Consider the following 20597-nt stretch of genomic DNA (forward strand, 5'->3'; position numbering starts at 1 on the left):
AGGACCGCCTTGCCCCATAAGCCACGCCTTCCTCCTGGCTCCGCCCACCCAGTCTCACCATCGCGCTTCCTCTTGCGCCTTCACCCTGTGAAGAACACACCGCCCTTTTCCTTACTGGTACTTCCGGTGAATGCCCCCCAACAAAGCACGGGGCGGGATTTCACCATCGACGCGAGAAGGCTAGAGCTACGCTGTGCTGCTCCAGATGTCGGAGTCGAAGGTGCTTCTAGTTTCTTCCGTGACTTCTTAAATCTTTGCTTTACTCCCGAGAAACTGGGTGCAGGGTCAGTTATCAAGCGGCGCTCCTCCTGCCCACGGGGGCCGCTCAGGGCATGGGGCCCAAGGCCTCGCCTTCTCCTCCCTGGAGGGGCCAGAGAGGCTGGACTGCTGCGGCCAAAGCCGGAAAAGTGAACGTGAAAGTAATGAAATACTGTTTCAACGCACTAGAAGTGTGTTTAAAAAAAAAACAAAAAACCCTGCACCTCCGTACTTTATACCACAGTAGACAAGGTATTTTTTTTTTAAAAAAAGTAAAATTAAAGGTTACTCTAGATACAACCTAATTTTTAGTCAGGGATAGAATTCCAGGGTTCACTTAATATATTTAGTACATGTATTATAGTGCATAACTGATTTATATTTCTAGCATATATTGATATACTGCTTGTAATAACAAGAAGATTGTTCGTAACTGATTTATGTACTTTATTATTTGCGCCATCAATAAAAGCTAAATAATTTCGCAACTAAATCGAAAATTTCTTTGCGGCTGTGGCGGTAAAGTGATTCCCTCGTTTTGCCCAGGAAAATCCTCCCGCTTCCGGGATTCCCACAAGAGCGGGCGTCTCGCCAGCCGCTCTCCGGAGTCCAGCATCGGCTGCACCCAGCGCGGCTCTCTCGACGTCCCTCGGGCAGCGCAACTTCAGCGCACGCGCTACTCGGAAGCGGAAACACTGCCCCCGGCGTCTCCTCGCGTTCGCCGGAGCCTTTAAAATTGGGGCGGGGCTTGCATTCCGATTCCGGCGAAGCTCCTCGAACTGCCCCGCCCCTCTCTTCGGACTCTCGCGAGATCTTGTTCCCTTACGGGGGGGGGGGGAGAGAGAGAGAGACGCTCGAGGAAGAGACGATAGAGACGCGTCTGTGAGGCCGAATCCGGGCGAGAAGGTGGTCGTCTTCTCCCCGCTCCTCCCGTTCAAAAACCTTTGGGCGAGGTGACCCTCGGGGCTCCCCTCAGCTCTGTGCTTGTTTGCCTTGTATGACTTTTATCGTGGTTTTTCTTTTAAAAAATAAGGAGACTAATTTTCTTTTTGAAATCCTCGTTTGAATGTGTTTAGCGCCACCTGGATTTTATATTAAATTATTACACCTATATTTTGAATATGAGGGTGTGGAGAAAGCAGGTTACGTTATATCCACCTGTATTAAAAAAGCACACACGCATCACGAAACATATGTGTGTGTGTGCGTGTTCCTATCTATACACACACACACACACAGTCTTGAGATTCCTGCAGTGCAGTGGTTGGGCCAAAAGACCCTCAGGGTCCTGTCCAACTCTACAATTTTACTTACTTTTACTTATATATAGTAGTGTTATATGGCACCTATTTTATTAACTGTTGATAATTTAAATACTGGGTGCTGAATACTGTATTGTCACTGACTTGTTAAAAATATTACTTAGGCTCACCTGGGTTCAAAGGATTTAACTTCTGGGTAGGCATGGTTAGGATGGTGCTGCAAGAAACGTTTTAAAGCGGGAATTAGACAAATTAATGGAGGATACATATCAATGGCAGCTACAGTGGGATTTGTGGAGGGCTGTGTTGAGTGCCAGTTTAGTAGGGTCAGATGGGTTGGAGAGGGCAGTTCCCTTCATTATTATTATCTATTAAATTCATGCCTAGCTACTGGCCTGCCTGTTCCAGCAATGTTCTTATATGTTACGACTATTATGTGTTATGCAGTGGAAGGTCTCCATTTAATGGGATTAATGATTTATGGTATGATCCTAACTATGTCTCTTCAGAAATTTATCCTGTTGAATTCAGTGGTGTGTACAGTACTCCCAAGTGAGCAGTGTTAGTTTGCAGCCCTGGTAGTTATCCATATCATTTCTACTGAGCAACTCTCATATTCCAAGGGTTGCAGTGTTTGATTGTTACTTAAAGTGTTTATTAACTACTGAGGGGGAATTGTCTATATATTCTTCTTTCAAAAATGATTTTCTCTTTCTCTCCTCTCCCTGTAATCCATAGATGGGATACTTGCAGCTTTTGATAGTGGAAAATTTCAAATCATGGCAAGGGAAACAATGCATAGGACCATTCAAGAAATTCACATGTGTTGTCGGTCCCAATGGTTCAGGTAACATGTGAACAATTCAGACAGGCTTCTGCCTGTTATCTCCACACGGTTGCTAGAGTTTTTCTTTATCCTGTGTATTATTTGTTGTCTTTGATGTACCAAGCAAGATTTATTGTGTGCTACTTTGAATGCTAAAAGGTGGCTCACAAATGGTTATAATGAAATACATTTTTTAAAAATCGATTGGGTGGAATGTAGTTCTACCTACCCAAATTGATTAATCTGTATTAAAATAACACATTGTAAACTAAACTGAATAAACTAGCCCTCTGGGGAAAGTTTGCTGAAGATTTCTCAGTTTGTGAGACAATGGCCATTACTCAAATATCAAGCTTTTAAAAGCCTTTAGCCCCACCAATGATGCCTTTGAGGATCTTTTCATTCTTATCCCAATATAGAATTGTTCATATAGGATGATATACCTGCTAAGTCTGTAGGTGGCATATGCATTGCTGAGGTTGCAATGTTTAATCTTCTGAGTTCTTCCAAGGTACCCTGTGTGCTTTTCTCCCTTATTTCACTGGAACTACCGTGTGGCCCTTACTTTCCTCCTCATATGCTATGCTTAAATTCTGTTTTAAGCATAAACAAGCTGTCTTAAATTCATATTAAAACTAGAAAGTAAAATACAAGCTTATTCAACCTTAATTGCTGAGGTAATACTTCATTTTCGGTTGGAAGCCGCCCAGAGTGGCTGGGGAAATCCAGCCAGATGGGCGGGGTATAAATAATAAATTATTATTATTATTGTTTTATTTTATATTGTAGAGGGGGAAAGTAGGGCGCAATAAGAGGAATTAACTTACAGCTGAGTAAGGTTATAGGTGGCTTTCATTTCAAAATATTTTAGAAGAGATAGTTCCTGTCTCTTCTAAGATGGTACCTGGTATGGCAGGTTTGTATATGTTACAGAAAAATAATACATTTTCCCCTTAAGAATTATTATTAAAATCAATTTATGATTAATTTTTATAATAGTTCTGAAGGAAAAAAACTATTATATAATATAATTACCCTATAAATTACCAAACCAAGACTTGGGGGTATAGGGTAATGATTTCAATGTTTTCTACAGTGACGTCTTTGCTGTTTGTGCTTAGGGTTATCGGAAACTATTAAAATCCTTTGTTGTATTCTTAATCTTCAAGACTAACTTAGGGGACAGAAAAGAGTCTATAATTTAATATTAAAATATGGCAGCACCTCTTAAGTGAAGCGAGGCATCTATCAGTGTCATATCAGTGAAGCAGTTTTGGGGCATACTTTTTTTTGTGTCAGTAGCATAGCTGCCAAGTTTTCCCTTTTCTCGCGAGGAAGCCTATTCAGCATAAGGGAATTTCCCTTAAAAAAAGGGAGAACTTGGCAGCTATGAGTCAGTAAGCACATTTGGAATTTAAGAGGGCTCCAATCACAAAATGGCTGCTGTGGGGTATGCTGTGTGGCATAACATAAAATGGCTGCCACATCTAAAAGAGCAGAAAGAGTACAGCAAAATGGTACAAGCATGCCCCTGCTACCCCTATCAGTGGGGGAAAAGTAACTCTAGCAGCCACAACTGTGCTTGCTCACAAAAAAGGCGCTTTTTGCCTACGTCGTCCATTCAGAACGGAAGGAAAGTGTGTCTCCAGCTCTGAAATTTAATGAAATGTGAGTGTTATTAAGAGAGCAAGCTCAGCACAGGAGAGGTTAGAGATGTTGAAGGAAAACAAATAGCAAAATGGTCAGGGGGGGCCCTCCATTTTTTCTGAAAAAAATGGGGGACGCCACATTTTCCATTTTTTTAATGGACCGTCACATCTTTACAGTACAGGAACTGGACAGAAAGACCCCCACACACACATTAAACATTGCCACACCCACACCCCACACTCTTCCCTTATCTACCGCTCTCCCCCTTTTCCTCCCCAATGTCTCAACAATTGAAACTGATCTGTAAAAATGTTATGAGAGACATTGTACACGTCTCTGTAAACTGAGAAAACCGTTAATAAAAATATTTATTAAAAAAAAAAAAGAGTGAGCAGACTCGTATGCATTGTGGGATTTTGAAGGGATGTTTAATGAGAACTTTTGTGGGTGGTTTACTGTAGGAGGTACTGGCACACAGATTCCAGCAGGTGTCATGTTGGTGATCTCAGGCATACTTTGTGCTCTTGATGCACCTGTATGGTGCCCCACACTCTGTGGGAATTGCTGTGTGAGGCACTATTTCAGAAATTGCCTCCTTATTTGTGTATCTAGAGGTATAAAAATTATTATAAAGAAGAAAGCTCAGTTATATAGTCTCCTATTACCTGTGCTAGTGGTTTTTAGTCATAAAAGTACAGTGCAAAACTGTTTCAACCTGTATCTATGACTGATAGCGAATCTTATTAAAGTTCAATATGGCGTAGTCAGTAAAATGTGCATAGAAGTGTGTTCTAAATTGTGGAATTACACTGGCCCTGTTTATAATCTAACATAAAAATAATGTCTCTGAGTTCATAGCTGTGGTGATACACGAGTCATGATTCTTTGCTGGTATGAATCAAACATGAGTCAGTGAGAAGTTTATCACACCACACCATATTTTAAGCTTTTTTTCTTATGATGGTTCATGTAGTATTGTTAATGGTTTTGACATGCCCTCAAGCTTTCATATCATCATGTATACAGCAAGCCTTTGTTGTTATTTTTGAACTTTGGCTAGGCAAATGAAATACAAGTCATCAAATCAGCCTTTCAGCTCTTCAAAAAGTTGGGTTACCCACTATGGAGTGTGTGATGAAAATTAACTTTCAAGCTTGGCTAACGTCATTAAAATATGCCCTTTAAAAAGAGGATAGAAAGGAATCTGAGAATAACTTCATTTCCCCCTAAATTATGAGGCTTGGGTAGTTGATACCCAACCCATAGAATCAGGAAAATCTGTTGGATATGATTAGACGTACATACAGTCAAGGCCGTGCCAATGGATAAAAATATCTTAGTTTAAAGGGAAGTTTCTGAATTAAGAGTCTCTTACATCTGATCTGAAATGAAAATAAAGAGTCTTGTGATTATCTAAATTATATTTGAAAAGGGTAATATTTTTATGTTTTATACAACTGAAGGGAAATCAAATGTAATGGATGCACTTAGCTTTGTAATGGGTGAGAAGGCATCTAATTTGAGAGTGAGGCACATCCAAGAACTGATATATGGAGCACATATCGGGAAGCCGGTTTCATCTACTGGAAGTGTAAAAATGGTGTACATGGAGGAAAATGGGGAAGAGAAAACATTTGCAAGAATTATTCGAGGTGAGTGGGGTTTTTCTAAATAGTGGGTATGAGGTTTATATGGAAAAAATACATAGAAGCTTTTCAATATATACGTTTTTATTTTAAGTAATAAGTATAGAAAAAATTAATACATTAGCATAATCAGCAACATACATAGAAGCTTTTATGATCATTTGTATAATTACTTTAAATTTTAAAATAGCCTGCTTTATAACTGCTGTTGATTTTGCTTGTTCTTATTTTTAGGTTGCATTTTGCATTTTTAGGGTGCATGTTTATCTTATGTTGTACTGTGTCAGTTGTGTGTAAGCCACCTTGTGTACTTCTGTAGAAAGGTGGGCTATAAATTCATATTAGTACAGTGGTACCTCGCAAGACGAAGCCGCCCAACAGCTGATACAGAAGGCAAAGGAAGATCAGCAAAGGAAGATGCCGCTGCGCTTCGGCTCCGGCAGAGACGAGCAGAACACAAAGGGGAACCAGCTGTAGCGTGGGAAGAAGGCAAAGGAAGATCAGCTGTCAGCTTCCCACGCTGACAGCTGATCTTCCTTTGCCTTCTTCCCGAGCAAGCGCTGCTGCCGCTGCCGCCGCCAGTCCTCCGAGCCAAGCGCTGCGCTTCAGCTTGGGGCACTGGCGGCGGCAGCAGCGCTTGCTCAGGGAAGGCAAGCGCCGCCACCAGTCCCCCAAACCAAAGTGCAGTAGGGGGCTTGGCTTGGGGGACTGGCAGCGGCAGCGGCGCTTGCTCTCTTGGCTCGGGGAAGGCAGGCAGGCAAGAGAGCAAGCGTCTCTCTTTGCCTGCTTGTCCTCCCTTTGATAAAAAGGGAGATTGGTGTGATGGGGGCTTGGGGGTGGGCTTGTGTGTCATAATAGGGGGGAATAGAGAGGGGAAGAGTTAACACTGACTGCCTTATGCTGAAATGAGAGATTATGGTAGGTAGTTGAGTCATCAAAATTTCCAAGGTGTTAATCACTGTGATACGTCTGCTTTCTACTGTCAAATTCCTTTGGCTCCAGAAGTCATTAACAGCTAATCACTGAGATATTCACACTTAGGCATACCAGACAGAAGTATAGTACAGTGGTACCTCGCAAGACGAATTTAATTCGTTCCACGAGTAAATTCGTCCTACGAAAAATTTGTCTTGCGAGTCACGGTTTCCCATAGGAATGCATTGAAACTTAATCAATGCGTCCCTATGGGCTTCGGGGGACTGCCCAGCCTCAGATGGGCATTAAAGGCACACGTAGAAGGGGAGAAAAGAGGAAGAGTCTTAACAGGACAATTTTGTGCTATCAAAATTCTCGCCGCTGTAGTAGCATACATGAATAGGGTCCTCCTCTTCTTCGGTAGATCTTGGCCTAAAATACCTAGCAAGAAAGCTTCTGGTTGTTTAGCAAATGTTATTTTCAACATTTTCTTCAATTCATTTTATATCATTTCCCAGTACATTTTTACCTTTTTGCAATCCCACCACATATGATAAAACGTACCTTCTGCCTCATATATCCAACACTCTTTTCATTTTTATACATTTTTGCCAATTTAACCGGTGATATATACCATCTATACATCATTTTCATATAATTCTCAATAATATACAATCCATTATTTTCAAATTTACTTTCCACAGTTTTATCCAATCTTCAAATTGTATATTGTGACCTATGTCTTGCGCCCATTTAATCATTACCGATTTTACTTCTTCGTCTTTAGTTTCCCATTCCAAAAGGATATTATATGCCTTTTTTCCTTTTGGAATTTGGAAACCAAATATAAAAAGCCTTTCTTATTGTCCTCTTTGAAAATATCCTTTACCTGTCTATGGTGCAACCAAACATTGGAGATGTTCTTTTATTTCTTCATATTCTTTCAGTTTTAGTTTCCCCTCTTGTTCAACCAGAAATTCTCTATATGTTGGCCATTCTCCCCTTTCCCCAATGTTTTAAGTGTCAGTGCTTCAATAGGTGATAACCACCAGGGTGTCTTGGGTTCTAGTAAGTCTTTATATTTTTCCCACAATTTGAACAATGATCTCCTTATTATGTGATTGTGGAATACTTTGTGTATTTTTGCTTTTCCATACCATAGGTAAACATGCCATCCAAACCTGTTATCATGTCCTTCCTGTTCTGTTATTTCCTCCCTTTCTAACTTGATCCAATCATGGATCCATATTAGGGATGCAGCTTCATAGTACAATTTTAAGTCTGGGAGTGAGAAACCGCCTCTTTCTTTCACATCTGTTAGTATCTTATTTTTTATCCTTGGCTTTTCCCCATTCCAGACAAATCTTGAGATCTCTCTCTGCCATTCTTTGAAGCATGCATTCCCCGTTATTACTAGAATAGATTGGAAGAGAAATAACATCCTTGGAAGTAAATTCCTTTTTATAGTTGCAATTCTTCTAAGTTTTTTGCCATCTGTGTGTAACACAGCACTAGTGCAAGAGCAGATCTGGTAACAGTTCAGAACTAAAAACCACGTCAGAAAGTGATGAACGGTTTTCTTGGCTTGAGTAGTCATTATCCCTTTCAAAATGGATGGATTGTATAATCTGCTCTTTCTTCCAAAACTAGGCAGCGGATCTGAATTCCTTGTTAATGACAAGATTGTCAGCAGATCTGTTTATACAAAGGAACTTGAAGAAATTGGTATAATTGCTAGAGCAAGGAATTGTCTAGTTTTTCAGGTAAATATTTGTGTTGTAATCTAATGTATCAGGAAACTAGAGCATAACTGTGACAGGTGTTTCTGCAGCTTCAGAGGCATGGAAGAATCTGGGGAGTAGAATGTGTGACATCCTGTGACCTGCAGCCCTCACACCCATTGATAGATTGAAGCAGGTACTGTATTAGCCTTGTATTTTAGCACCAGCTTAGCAGCCATGCAACAAATTGTGTGCAGAGGAAGGAGAGAGTGTTCTGCCTTTGCCTGTGCCTGGCATAGAAACCAAGCAGGGCTGCCAGAGGACGGAAGCCGTCTCCTCGTTCAGCATAGAAATCTGGTAAGCTGTTTTCAGCTCCCAGCAGGCTAGTAAACATTTTTTTTTTGCAGGCTAGTAATTTAGGCTTATTTACAGAATAAGATCAGAAGCTTTTGTTTCTTCTTAACAGTTTCTGCTTAACTGCACTAGAATTGTGGTTAACATTGACTGTGGTTAGTTGCATCACAAGCCATAGTTTGAATGGATAATAATAGCACGTAAAATGACAATGTGAAGAAACTCAGTGTGGGAAAAGCAGAAACAAAAGCTTCTGAATTTACCCTGGTCATGGAGGAGGAAATGGGGGATGCAGAAGACCAAAGCTAGTTGTGGTTTGTTTTTCCTTGTGCATGTTATGCTAAACCATAGTTCTACTTACAGGCAGGTAGCTGTGTTGGTCTGACGTAGTCGAAAAAAAATTAAAAATTTCCTTCCAGTAGCACCTTAGAGACCAACTAAGTTTGTCATTGGTATGAGCTTTCGTGTGCATGCACACTTACAGAAGTCACTGGACCCTTGTATATAGTGGGAGGGTGGTGAGGGGTATTACTCAGAAGGGTGGTGGGAATGGGTGTTTGTTTGACTGACTGATAGCTGTTAATGGCTGCAATTGGTTTTACAGGAAAAAGCAAGGGGTCAGATGGCTAACGATAGTGTTATGTATAATGAGATAAGAAACCAATGTCTTTATTCAGACCATAGTTTAATGTAGGAGTGAGAAACTTCCACCTCACTAAGTCCACCAGGCTTCACAGATTGGACAGGCTATTTCGGACAAACTAGCTACCTTTCCTGTGTCTGATGTTAAAAACTACAGTTCCCAGGATTCTTTGTGTGGTCGGCAAAAGTGCTTTGAATGTACTTTACATGTACTGTGTGTATGTGACCGAAGTTTGCTCCCAATTCTTTAAATCAGATGGTGGATTCATATGACATGCAAACATGGCCTTTGTTTTTAATCCCTTTCTCATTTTTGTTGCTGGTGACAAGGTTTTGCTTTAGTTTTAACGCATTGTAATTCTGTAGTTTGGTCCTACTTCATTTTAGGGTGAAGTTGAAACAATTGCTATGAAGAAACCCAAGGAAAGAACTATACTTTTTGAACAAATTAGTCATTCAGGAGAACTTGCTGCTGAATACGCAGAAAAGAAGAAGAATATGCAACAGTCGGAGGAAGAGGCACAGTTTAGTTATAACAAGAAGAAAAACGTTGCAGCTGAGCGCAAACGTGCCAAGTTGGAGAAAGAAGAGGTAATTCAAAGAACAGCACAAAACATTTGACTCTTAAAGTTTTTGTGCGAAGTTCAGCAATACTGTTTTTGGTTCTTAGGTGGTGTTTTTCTTGTTTTCAAGACACTTGTGATTTAAACCAGTGTTTTCTAAGTAATTTCCCATTATAGAGATTTTGCTCATAAGCACCAGCATTATTATGCCAAAATATGCTTCCTCTGAATTTACTTTTAACTATTTGTGCAGAAATCTTACGAATCGGGTTTCATTTGACATCTTTCTCTGCTTCCCCTGGTTCAGAGCTGAGAATGATGTGTCTGGTTCTTGTTCAACAGTAGAAATAATAATCAACTAAAATAATAAATGGCTCTGCAATGTAAGCAGTGGTGTAGCATCTAAGGCAAATGGAAAAGAACTACCTGCTGCTTCCCTCCCTCTTCCCCCATGGATCCAGCTTCTCCTTTTTTCAGTCCTTCCCTGGCAGCTGCTTTTCTTACTTCCCAGGCCCACCTTTTCTTTTTCAGCCAGCATACTTACTCTGTCTCCACTTCTTCTTCTGACCCTACCAACCAAATACCTGGTAATAGAATCTGTCCAATCAGAAGGGAAATAAGTGCAAAGAGTGAAAGCTAAGTAAAGAAGAGCTGGACCTTGAGCATGCAGCAGGACATGAACAGGTCAGCTGAGGAGTGTGCATGACAGGGTGTGGATTGGCCATACCCACAGCAGGCATACAGTTTCCAGATGTTTGGCCAAAACCTGGCCCTTGGACCAAAAAAGGTTAGCCATACCCGTTTTAAGGAGCAAAAGAGACTTTCTGGCCCACCATGGTGCAGATTGAAACCGTGGCACTTGTGGCCTGGACCTGGCCAGTGTGCTATGGATCTGGCCCTATTCCTCCAACACCTACGGTATAACCTGTTGTGACAAACTACAGAATCATATAATTAAACAATTATCAAATCACGTTGCTATGGGGAAGGCAAAACCTATGAATGGAGTACGTTTCCTTTCCAGCTCTGTTAACCAGTGGCTCACATTTTGTCCATAGCAAGGTGGTGAGTGTCGTAAGACAAGAGAGGCTGGGAGAAAGAGTTGACAACAGTGCCTAGGCCATGCCCCTGATAGATAGCCGAGGCAGAGATCAGGGTAGGAGATCTTCTTTCTCTGATTCACACAGAGACCCAGCCTGCAGGAAACCAGCACATGGGCACATGGTGGTACTCATCTGCTCTTCATCCACCCCTCCCCCCATAAAAACCACTGAAACCCTTGGCATAGCGATGTATATTAAGAAATTTCTAATATTTACAAATACTGTTTTAGATATTTAAATGTATAGGCTGCATCTATAAATCACAAATTATTACTCATATACTGTATATTGCATGTATATATTATATAACTGAAATAAATGCTTGTTTGGTGCTTTGCTTTCAACTTTTAACTACCAATATCCATTGCTGTTGAATATCAGTTAGCTGTTAATAATTTGGTTGTTTACAGGCAGAGCATTACCAGATGATGTTTGACAAGTTAAGGGAATGTAGAGAGAGGCTGCAAATGTTCAAGCTGTATCACAATGAACAAAAAATTAACTTTCTGAACAATAGATTGGCTGCAAAAAACAAGGATATTGATTCTAACAAAATGGCTGTTTCGGATGCTGAAGATGCAGTGGGAGCCAAGAAAAAAGTGCTTGGAGCATTAAATAGAAAACAGCAGCAGATCGAAAAAGAAATAAAGTAAGTGCACAAGTTAACACTGTTGGGAAATGTTTGTTTCTACCCATCTCTGTCAGAATGCTGTGCTACACCTAGAAGAAGAAGAAGAGTTTGGATTTGATATCCTGCTTTATCACTACCCGAAGGAGTCTCAAAGCAGCTATCATTCTCCTTTCCCCTCCTCCCCCACAACAGACACCCTGTGAGGTGGGTGGGGCTGAGAGACTTCAGAGAAGTGTGACTAGCCCAAGGTCACCCAGCAGCTGCATGTGGAGGAGCGGGGATGCAAACCCGGTTCCCAGATTACGAGTCTACCGCTCTTAACCACTACACCACACTGGCTCCTAGTGGGTGTTGCTGGTATGTGAGGATTCTGTTTCCCAATTTTCAGGAGGCAATATAATGTTGTGAAATGCTTTGAGTGGGAATGCTTCCGTTTATTCTCTTTCAGCTCTCCAGAGCCAGCCTGCCGAATCTGGAGATTATGCAAAGCCTCAGTTTCTATTTACTGACCAATATTGCCAAGAAGCTAAAATCCCACAGGAGTTCAAAATATTTTTTTTAAATCTGATTTCACCCCTTCCCTTGCCAATCCCAGCTTCTTAGCATAACAGAAGAGTGAACAAAGCCTCCAAACCCAACCTTAAAGGTAAATAAAACAAAAAAATTCCTTCAGTAGCACCTTAAAGACCAACTAAGTTTTTATTTTGGTATGAGCTTTCGTGTGCATGCACACTTCTTCAGATACACTTGCTATATACACTTGCATGCACACGAAAGCTCATACCAAAATAAAAACTTAGTTGGTCTTTATGGTGCTACTGAAGGAATTTTTTTATTTTGCTTCGACTCAGACCAACACGGCTACCTACCTGTAACTTAAAGGTAAAGGTAAAGGACCCCTGACAGTTAAGTCCAGTCGCGAATGACTCTGGGGTTGTGGCGCTCATCTCGCTCTATAGGCCGAGGGAGCCAGCGTTTGTCCGCAGACAGCTTCCGGGTCATGTGGAAAGCATGACTAAGCCGCTTCTGGCGAAACCAGAGCAGCACACGGAAACGCCGTTTACCTTCCCGCCAGAGGGGGACCTATTTGTCTACTTGCACTTTGACGTGGTTTTGAACTGCTAGGTTGGCAGGAGCTGGGATCGAACAACGGGAGCTCACCCTGTCATGGGGATTCAAACCTTATGCCATCACAAAACAGGACTGTCCAGCGCCACTTTACTGACGTTTCAGAATATGAATTCCCATATTCCCCTCACTCTAGTTAAGGGCAAACCTATCAGCTCTCTACCTAGGGACCTGGGTAGAAGTGAAACATTTCTTCCTGAGACTCAAGAGCCTCTCAGGAGACACCTCGTGACTTGGATAAGGAGAGAGGCTAGGGGAATGATTTGTCCAATGAAGTTAAGGGAGCCAAATTATTTAAAGCCTTGGATTATTGTCCAAGCCATTTCCAATGTGGTTATGTGCTCTGCTTAACCAGTTCCAGCAAAGGCACTATCCAGGGCAGCTTCAGTCTCTGCATCTGTCAGAGTATCTCGGAAGGCAGCCTCTTTCCCTGCAGTATTAAAAGATGTAGCAGAATCAGAGTGAGCCTCCCCCTTGAGTACTATATTGAGCCCCCCCCCCAATATATTAGATTAACCAGACATGGGCTTTTTTATATTGGCATTGGGCAGAATTTCCTGGTAGATCTCTGGGTGATTTGAATAAAGTAACCCACTAAATGGATGTCTCCTTATGCCAACCTTAAAGTCACATTCAAAGTAAGTGGACCATTGGTCATGCTGTGGGAAAAGGTTGATTACTTTAATGGAGCCTTTCAAAATTCTTTCTTGAATTCCTTTGAAAAGTACTTTGTTCAAAGATCAAAATATATCCATTTTTAGGTCTCTGGAAATTTTGCTGAATCAAAAACGACCTCAGTATATTAAAGCAAAAGAAAGAACCTCTTACCAAATAAAAAAAGTAGATACAGCTAAGAAAGATTTAAGAGATCATATGAAAGAACAGGCTAAGATAGAAGAAAACAAAAAAGAGCTAGAGACAGAACTGATGGATATTGATAAAGCTTGGAAAGCATATGAAAAAAAGGTTGAAGAGGAGGCACTGCACCAAGGGAGAGATGTTTTGCTGGAAGAAAGTCAGGTAAATTTCAAAACAAGCATAAAAATGCTCAAGCTTTAACTTTAGGTAGCTTTAGACATATACTTAACACATCAAGAGCTCATTGTTTTCACCATTTCATTTTATTTTATTTTTTCATTTTTGGAGTGATTATTATTTATTAGCAACATAAATTAGGAAGTTGTTGCAGTAGATATTCATTATCTTTTGTTTGTATAATATTAAATGTTGTTTTTTGTTTCTAGTGTCCCATATAGTCCTACATGTTATTTTTTAAAGTTAATTAAAACCAGAAACAAAATAAGTTTTTTAATACCTTAAATGGACAATGATTTGGAAAATTCAAGCTATAAAATTAATACATGGTGGATGTTTTTTAAAAGAATAATATTTTACTGATTGCTTGGTAAATGACTTTTATGTCATTACAACTTGGTAATGTATGTCCGATCTCGTGTCCAGATATGTAAATATAAGGAGCTGAAAGAACTAGTTAGGAAAAAAGTAGCTGTATTGACTCAGCAACTGAAAAAACTGCACTTGGAGCAAAAGGCAGATGAAGACAAGATGGCATTTGAGCAGCGGCAACAGAGAGAGATCGAGGTACTAGTAAATACAGTGGTACCTCGGTTTAAGTACACAATTGGTTCCAGAAGTCCGTACTTAACCTGAAGCGTACTTAACCTGAAGTGAACTTTCCCATTGAAAGTAATGGAAAGTGGATTAATCCGTTCCAGACGGTCCATGGAGTACTTAAACTGAAGCGTGCTTAACCTGAAGGTATGAGTGTAATTGGTTCCGGAAGTCCGTACTTAACCTGAAGCGTACTTAACCTGAAGTGAACTTTCCCATTGAAAGTAATGGGAAGTGGATTAATCCATTCCAGACAGGTCCGCGGAGTACTTAACCTGAAGCTTACTTAACCTGAAGCGAACTTTCCCATTGAAAGTAATGGAAAGTGGATTAATCCGTTCCAGAGGCAGTGTATGACAGTGGTTCTACTTGTATCTTGTCCAGTAGTGTGTTAATAATTAGATAGATAGATAGATAGATAGATAGATAGATAGATAGATAGATAGATAGATAAGTGGGAGAGAAACAGAGATCCTTGCAAGCCTTTAGACACAGCTCTGGAACAGGAAAGTTGGCAGGGAAAGGAGGAAGCTGCTTTGTGAACCTCACAGGGGGAGAAACTTGCCTGTTGTGAAAGATGCTAACCTGAAGAGCCTTTGGGTACCAGGGACCCATCAGGCAGACTCTCAGGTAAATGAATGCTTTGGGGCTCTGAGAGCTCCCTCTAGCAAACTCACAATGTTTCCTCTAATAGACTTTTCAAAGTGAGATCCTTCATTCTAAAGCCACTAGCATTTTAGAGGTAGAAGAGAGACAGTTTGCTACTGTTCATGGCATTGATTCTCTCAAGTCCAGAAGACCTGAGGATGTGTTTCTAGTACAAATGGGCAGTGTTATGTAGATTGTCCTCTGCATCATTGGCTCTATTTGGGGGAAGGGTTAATACGGCCATCTGTCAGGGATGCTTTAGCTGAGATTCCTGCATTGCAGGGGGGGTTGGACTAGATGACCCTTGGGGTCTCTTCCAACTCTAAAATTCCATGTTAATGGTTGATTGGATGCCAAATTATGCCCAAAATGGTTTATTCAGCAGCATTGCATCCTGAAGTTCTTCCAATTGGTGGGAGGGTTAAATACAGAGTGCTTTGTTTTGCTCTGTCTCTGAAGTAAGTCAGAGGAGCAGTCCACCCCTGTAGAACCTCCATCCACTAGGGAGAGAACAAGGGTGAGCCCCACATTCCTTTTTGATAAAGTATCTTTTGACATTCTGTTTTTGTTCAGGCAAGTATGAAGCAAGTTATGGAACAGATAGAAGATCATGAAAAGCGGATAGAGAAGTTGACAGAGTATAGCAGCACATGTGTGTATGTATTTATAAAATCTGATTAAATCTAAATTCATCACTTTTTGCACAAACATGAGCTATGATATTAAAATCATTTTATAATTCTTTGGTTTCCCCCACAAACCTGCTATCAAAATAGTATATTAAAGGGAGAGCATTGCATGCAATTCTACAGGTGTATTCTGTATATACCCAGGCAAACCCACAGAGCTCTGGAGTGGGCTGAGTTTCATAAGTTGACTGGGGATATTATTTTTAATATATATTAAATTTATATCCTACGTTTTCTCCCAGATGAATCCAGGGTGACTGTCAGGACGCTGTCAGAGGCTCCCAGCTGGTTGTCCTCTTTCAGCAGGTCTGGGAAGGCTCCCTCACAGAGGGCAGCACTCATCACCCTGCGGAGCCCATTGCCCAGCCCTTCCTGGCTCACTTTTATGAGCCAGAATGGGCAAGGATCAAGGAGACAGGTGGTCGGTTTCACTCGTCCAAGCAGCCTGTCCACACCTATACTGTCTTCCATCTTCCTCCTCCCTGAAGGGTCAGGATGGGGAGGTAGTCTCCACCATTCCTCCTCTGCCCAGTTCCTGACAGTGACAGACAATGCAGTAGTAAGAACAATACTCTCTCCCAGTAAATCACTATGAGCAAGGTTGTTTTGGTGCTAATACCACTTGAGGTGAAAAGGATAATGAAGAATCATCTCCACCCCTATTGTTCAGCCCGGATACTGAGATCCAGCTCCGAGGGCCTTCTGGCAGTTCCCTCACTGTGAGAAGTGAGGTTACAGGGAACCAGACAGAGGGCCTTCTCGGTAGTGGCACCTGCTCTGTGGAATGCCCTCCCATCAGATGTCAAGGAAATAAACAACTATCTGACTTGTAGAAGACATCTGAAGGCAGCCCTGTTTAGGGAAGTTTTCTAATGTTTGATGTTTTATCGTGTTTTTAATATTCTGTTGGGAGTCACCCAGAGTGGCTGGGGAAACCCAGCCAGATGGGCAGGGTATAAATTAATAATAATAATAATAATAATAATAACAATAATAGTAATAATAATAATAATAATAATTGTTATTATTACTGATCTTACGTGTGTACATTTTTGTAATGGATAGAAAGTGTCCTACCCAGCCAGGAAGGTTACTGTGCAAGGGGTGGGGGTGGGATGGGGAGATTCTTGTCTTAAGAATTTAGTTTAATGAGTTTTGCATTTGGGGATGCATACTGTTTTTCATTGTGGACACTTTGGATGATCAGGAATTTTCTCCTATGGTAGCTTTTTCCAGAGAGTTGTACTTTTATTTGCAGATCAAGATCCTATAACTAGGTGTCCCCACCTAAGATCATTTACCTAGGGGTCAGGTAAAAACACTGTTGTTTAAGAACAACCAAGAGCCTTAAAGTGCAATCCTGGTTGTTCCTTGGCAAGCAGGGTTTCTATTTGACACTAAATGCAAGGCCTGCTAGGACTGGCTTTTCTCAGCAGCTCCCAAATAGAGCCCATCCCTGCTGAAAGTGATGACAATCTGTTGATTGGCAGGTACTTCAAGCCCTCCTTGAGTTAACCAGGGCTATTGACTGTCTGGCTCCGAAGTGCCCTCTCCGATTGCATGGAGCCCGGACAGCCCCATGGTTTCCCCCGGAGCTGAGGGCGATGAAACAGTCGCTGAGACGGCTAGAGCGCCGGTGGCGGAAAACTCATTCTGAATCAGACCGAACATGGGCTAGAGCTCAACTTTGAGCCTACCAAGTGGCAATGGCAACGGCGAAGAGGACCTTCTTCACCGCTTCTATCGCATCTGCAGAAAACAGCAGCAGGAGACTCTTCCAGGTGGTTCGCAATCTATCTGAACCACCTTCGTCATTGGGGCCTGGTAGGGACCCCAATATCTGCTGCAATGCTTTTGCAAAGTTTTTTTTGCAGATAAAGTCACTCAGATTTGGAAGTAGGTAGACTCCACCGTGGGAGCAGGGCCGGGGCGGGAGAGGGCTGGAGCCCTGTCTAGTCATGTTTCATGGGATCAATTTCAATCTGTTACCTCCGAGGATGTGGACAGGCTGCTTGGACGAGTGAAACCGACCACCTGTCTCCTTGACCCTTGCCCATCCTGGCTAATAAAAGTGAGCTGGGAAGGGCTGGGCGATGGGCTCCGCGGGGTGGTAAATGCTTCCCTCTATGAGGCAGTATTCCCAGACCCGCTGAAAGAGGCGGTCATTAAACCACTTCTTAAAAAAACATCTTTAGACCCGGCAAATATGGCCAATTATCGCCCAGTCTCAAATCTACCATTCTTCGGCAAGGTGATTGAGTGAGTGGTTGCTGAACAACTCCAAGCACGCCTGGAGGATGCGGACCATTTGGATCCCTTCCAATCGGGATTCAGGCCTCATCATGGGACTGAAATTGCCTTGGTCGTGCTGGTTGATGATCTCCAGCGGGCTAGGGACAAAGGTGAGAGCTGTTTCCTAGTTCTGCTGGATCTCTCAGTGGCCTTCGATACAATAGACCATAACATCCTTCTGGATGGGAGCTGGAGGGGTTGGGAGCTGGGGGGGGGCTGTCATATGGTGGTTCTGCTCCTTCCTCCTGGGCCGTGTTCAGAAAGTGGTGGTGGGGGATGAGTGTTCAGACCTCTGGGCTCTCACTTGTGGGGTGCCTCAGGGTTCTGTCCTCTCCCCCATGCTTTTACCATCTATATGAAGCCGCTGGGAGAGATCATCAGGGGGTTTGGGCTGGGTGTTCATCAGTATGCGGATGACACCCAACTCTATCTCTCTTCTAAATCAGAACCAGTGAAGGCAGTGAAGGTCCTGTGTGAGTGTCTGGAGGTGGTTGGAGGATGGATGGTGGCTAACAGATTGAGGTTGAATCCTGACAAGACAGAAGTACTGTTTTGGGGGGACAGGGGGCGGGCGGGTGGGGGGGACTCCCTGGTCCTGAATGGGGTCACTGTGCCCCTGAAGGACCAGGTGCGCAGCCTGGGAGTCATTTTGGACTCACAGCTGTCCATGGAGCCGCAGGTTAATTCTGTGTCCAGGGCAGCTGTCTATCAGCTCCATCTGGTACGCAGGCTGAGACCCTACCTGCCCACAGACTGTCTCACCAGACTGGTGCATGCTCTAGTTATCTCCCGCTTGGACTACTGCAATGCGCTCTACGTGGGGCTACCTTTGACCTGCAATTAATCCAGAATGCAGCAGCTAGACTGGTGACTGGGAGTGGCCGCCGAGACCACATAACACCGGTCCTAAGAGACCTACATTGGCTCCCAGTACGTTTCCGAGCACAGTTTAAAGTGTTGGTGCTGACCTTTAAAGCCCTAAATGGCCTCGGTCCTGTATACCTGAAGGAGCGTCTCCACCCCCATCGTTCAGCCCGGAAACTGAGATCCAGCACCGAGGGCCTTCTGGCAATTCCCTCACTGCGAGAAGCAAAGCTACAGGGAACCAGGCAGAGGGCCTTTTCGGTAGTGGCGCCCGCCCTGTGGAACGCCCTCCCATCGGAGGTCAAGGAGATAAATAACTACCTGACATTTAGAAAACACCTAAAGGCAGCCCTGTTTAGGGAAGTTTTTAATCTGTGATATTTTAATGTATTTTGGTATTTGTTGGAAGCCGCCCAGAGTGGCGGGGGAGTTACTGGGATCCTCCCTTGACGGATTCATGGCAAAATTGCTTAGTTGACATTAAACCAATTGGGCTGTGTTTTTTACCATTTTGCTTTGGTTTGAAGTGAATCTTTAGCAGAGAAAAAACAGGAAGAAGTAACACTCACAAATGAAATTGAAAGGTCAAAGATACGAATGACTGAGTTAAATGAAGAACTGAATAAAATTGTCAGTGACCTGCATAATGCAAAAATCGATGTCCATGAGGGGAAACGCCAGAAGATGAGGGCTGAAACCTTGGAGAGCCTCAAAAGACTATATCCTGGTCACGTGGTAACTAGATGGACTCGTTGTTATATTTTTAAGTGTCCAGTAGACTTCAGAATTTTGCCTTGTGAATAGCTGGTTGTCTTTATCACGTTTCCTGCTTGATAAATGCTGAGAAGTGTTGAACATAAGTGCAACTGAGAACTAGCAAACCATTTTTGAGTATCAGTATTTTTCTAACTGGGTGAAGAAAGTAGCACTATGACGTGGCTACATAACTTTTATGCTCACTAAAAGTGAAAAACTAGTAGCTAGCTAGCTATTTATTTATTTCATAAAATATATACCCCACCTGATTAAAAAGAAATAAATCTCAACATGGTTTACAAAAAGAAACTATGAAACCACAAGAATACGTTTCACCAACTCTGGCTGTGCGGGACAAGAGGAGCAGGAAGTCGGAAGCTCCCTGCTGAACCACTTTGAGATGGGTGGACAACACTAGGAGCCAATCATAGCTTTTCCATTGTAATCGACTGTCCACACTGTTGGGAGGAATATTGTGCGTTTCCTGCGCCTGTGTTGCATCAGCACAGGTGAACATGATAGAGAGGCTGTGGGGAAGGTGCAGTTCACCTGAGCAATAATTTAATTCTTGGCACTCATTCACTTTAATCTTTGCAGCTTAAAAAAAGTTTGTTTTTTTAACAAATGATCACTAAAACATTCCATACACCTTCTTTTTCTTAAAAAAAATAGTATTTGAATTATTAGAATATCACTGGCGTACCCATTGCAGACACTGTCTTTTTAGCAATGTGTTCAGTGGCTGTGCCCAAAATGATTTTTAATAATAAAACAATCCGTTTTATGGTTATCATTTTTTTAAATATTTATTTCAAAACCAGAAAAAAGAAAGAACATAATACAAACTTCAAATTCAAAAATACAGACATTGAGTTCATTTTCTAACATTGATCTATTACATAAATTGCCTACCTTAAAATAAAAATATGCATCATTACTCTAAACTTCCCTTTGCTATATATAAATACAACACAGTTAGAAAATTTATATTCTAGATAATATTATAAATTCTCACAA

The 20597-nt window shown here is 42.0% G+C and overlaps 1 protein-coding gene across 1 annotated transcript in view; it reads left to right on the plus strand.

The window, feature by feature from the left end:
- Positions 1-115: 115 nt before the first annotated feature.
- SMC1B (structural maintenance of chromosomes 1B) overlaps positions 116-20597 on the plus strand; it is a 42242-nt gene continuing 21760 nt past the window's right edge. Inside the window, exons 1-10 of the mRNA XM_035138120.2 lie at positions 116-220; positions 2259-2367; positions 5460-5648; positions 8208-8320; positions 9662-9865; positions 11351-11589; positions 13461-13719; positions 14161-14301; positions 15553-15635; positions 19352-19559. Of these exons, the coding sequence (XP_034994011.2) occupies positions 206-220; positions 2259-2367; positions 5460-5648; positions 8208-8320; positions 9662-9865; positions 11351-11589; positions 13461-13719; positions 14161-14301; positions 15553-15635; positions 19352-19559 (1560 nt within the window). The 5' untranslated portion in view covers positions 116-205. The remainder of the gene's footprint in view (positions 221-2258; positions 2368-5459; positions 5649-8207; positions 8321-9661; positions 9866-11350; positions 11590-13460; positions 13720-14160; positions 14302-15552; positions 15636-19351; positions 19560-20597) is intronic.

Source organism: Zootoca vivipara, chromosome 5, assembly GCF_963506605.1.
Source record: "Zootoca vivipara chromosome 5, rZooViv1.1, whole genome shotgun sequence".
Lineage (NCBI taxonomy): Eukaryota > Metazoa > Chordata > Lepidosauria > Squamata > Lacertidae > Zootoca > Zootoca vivipara.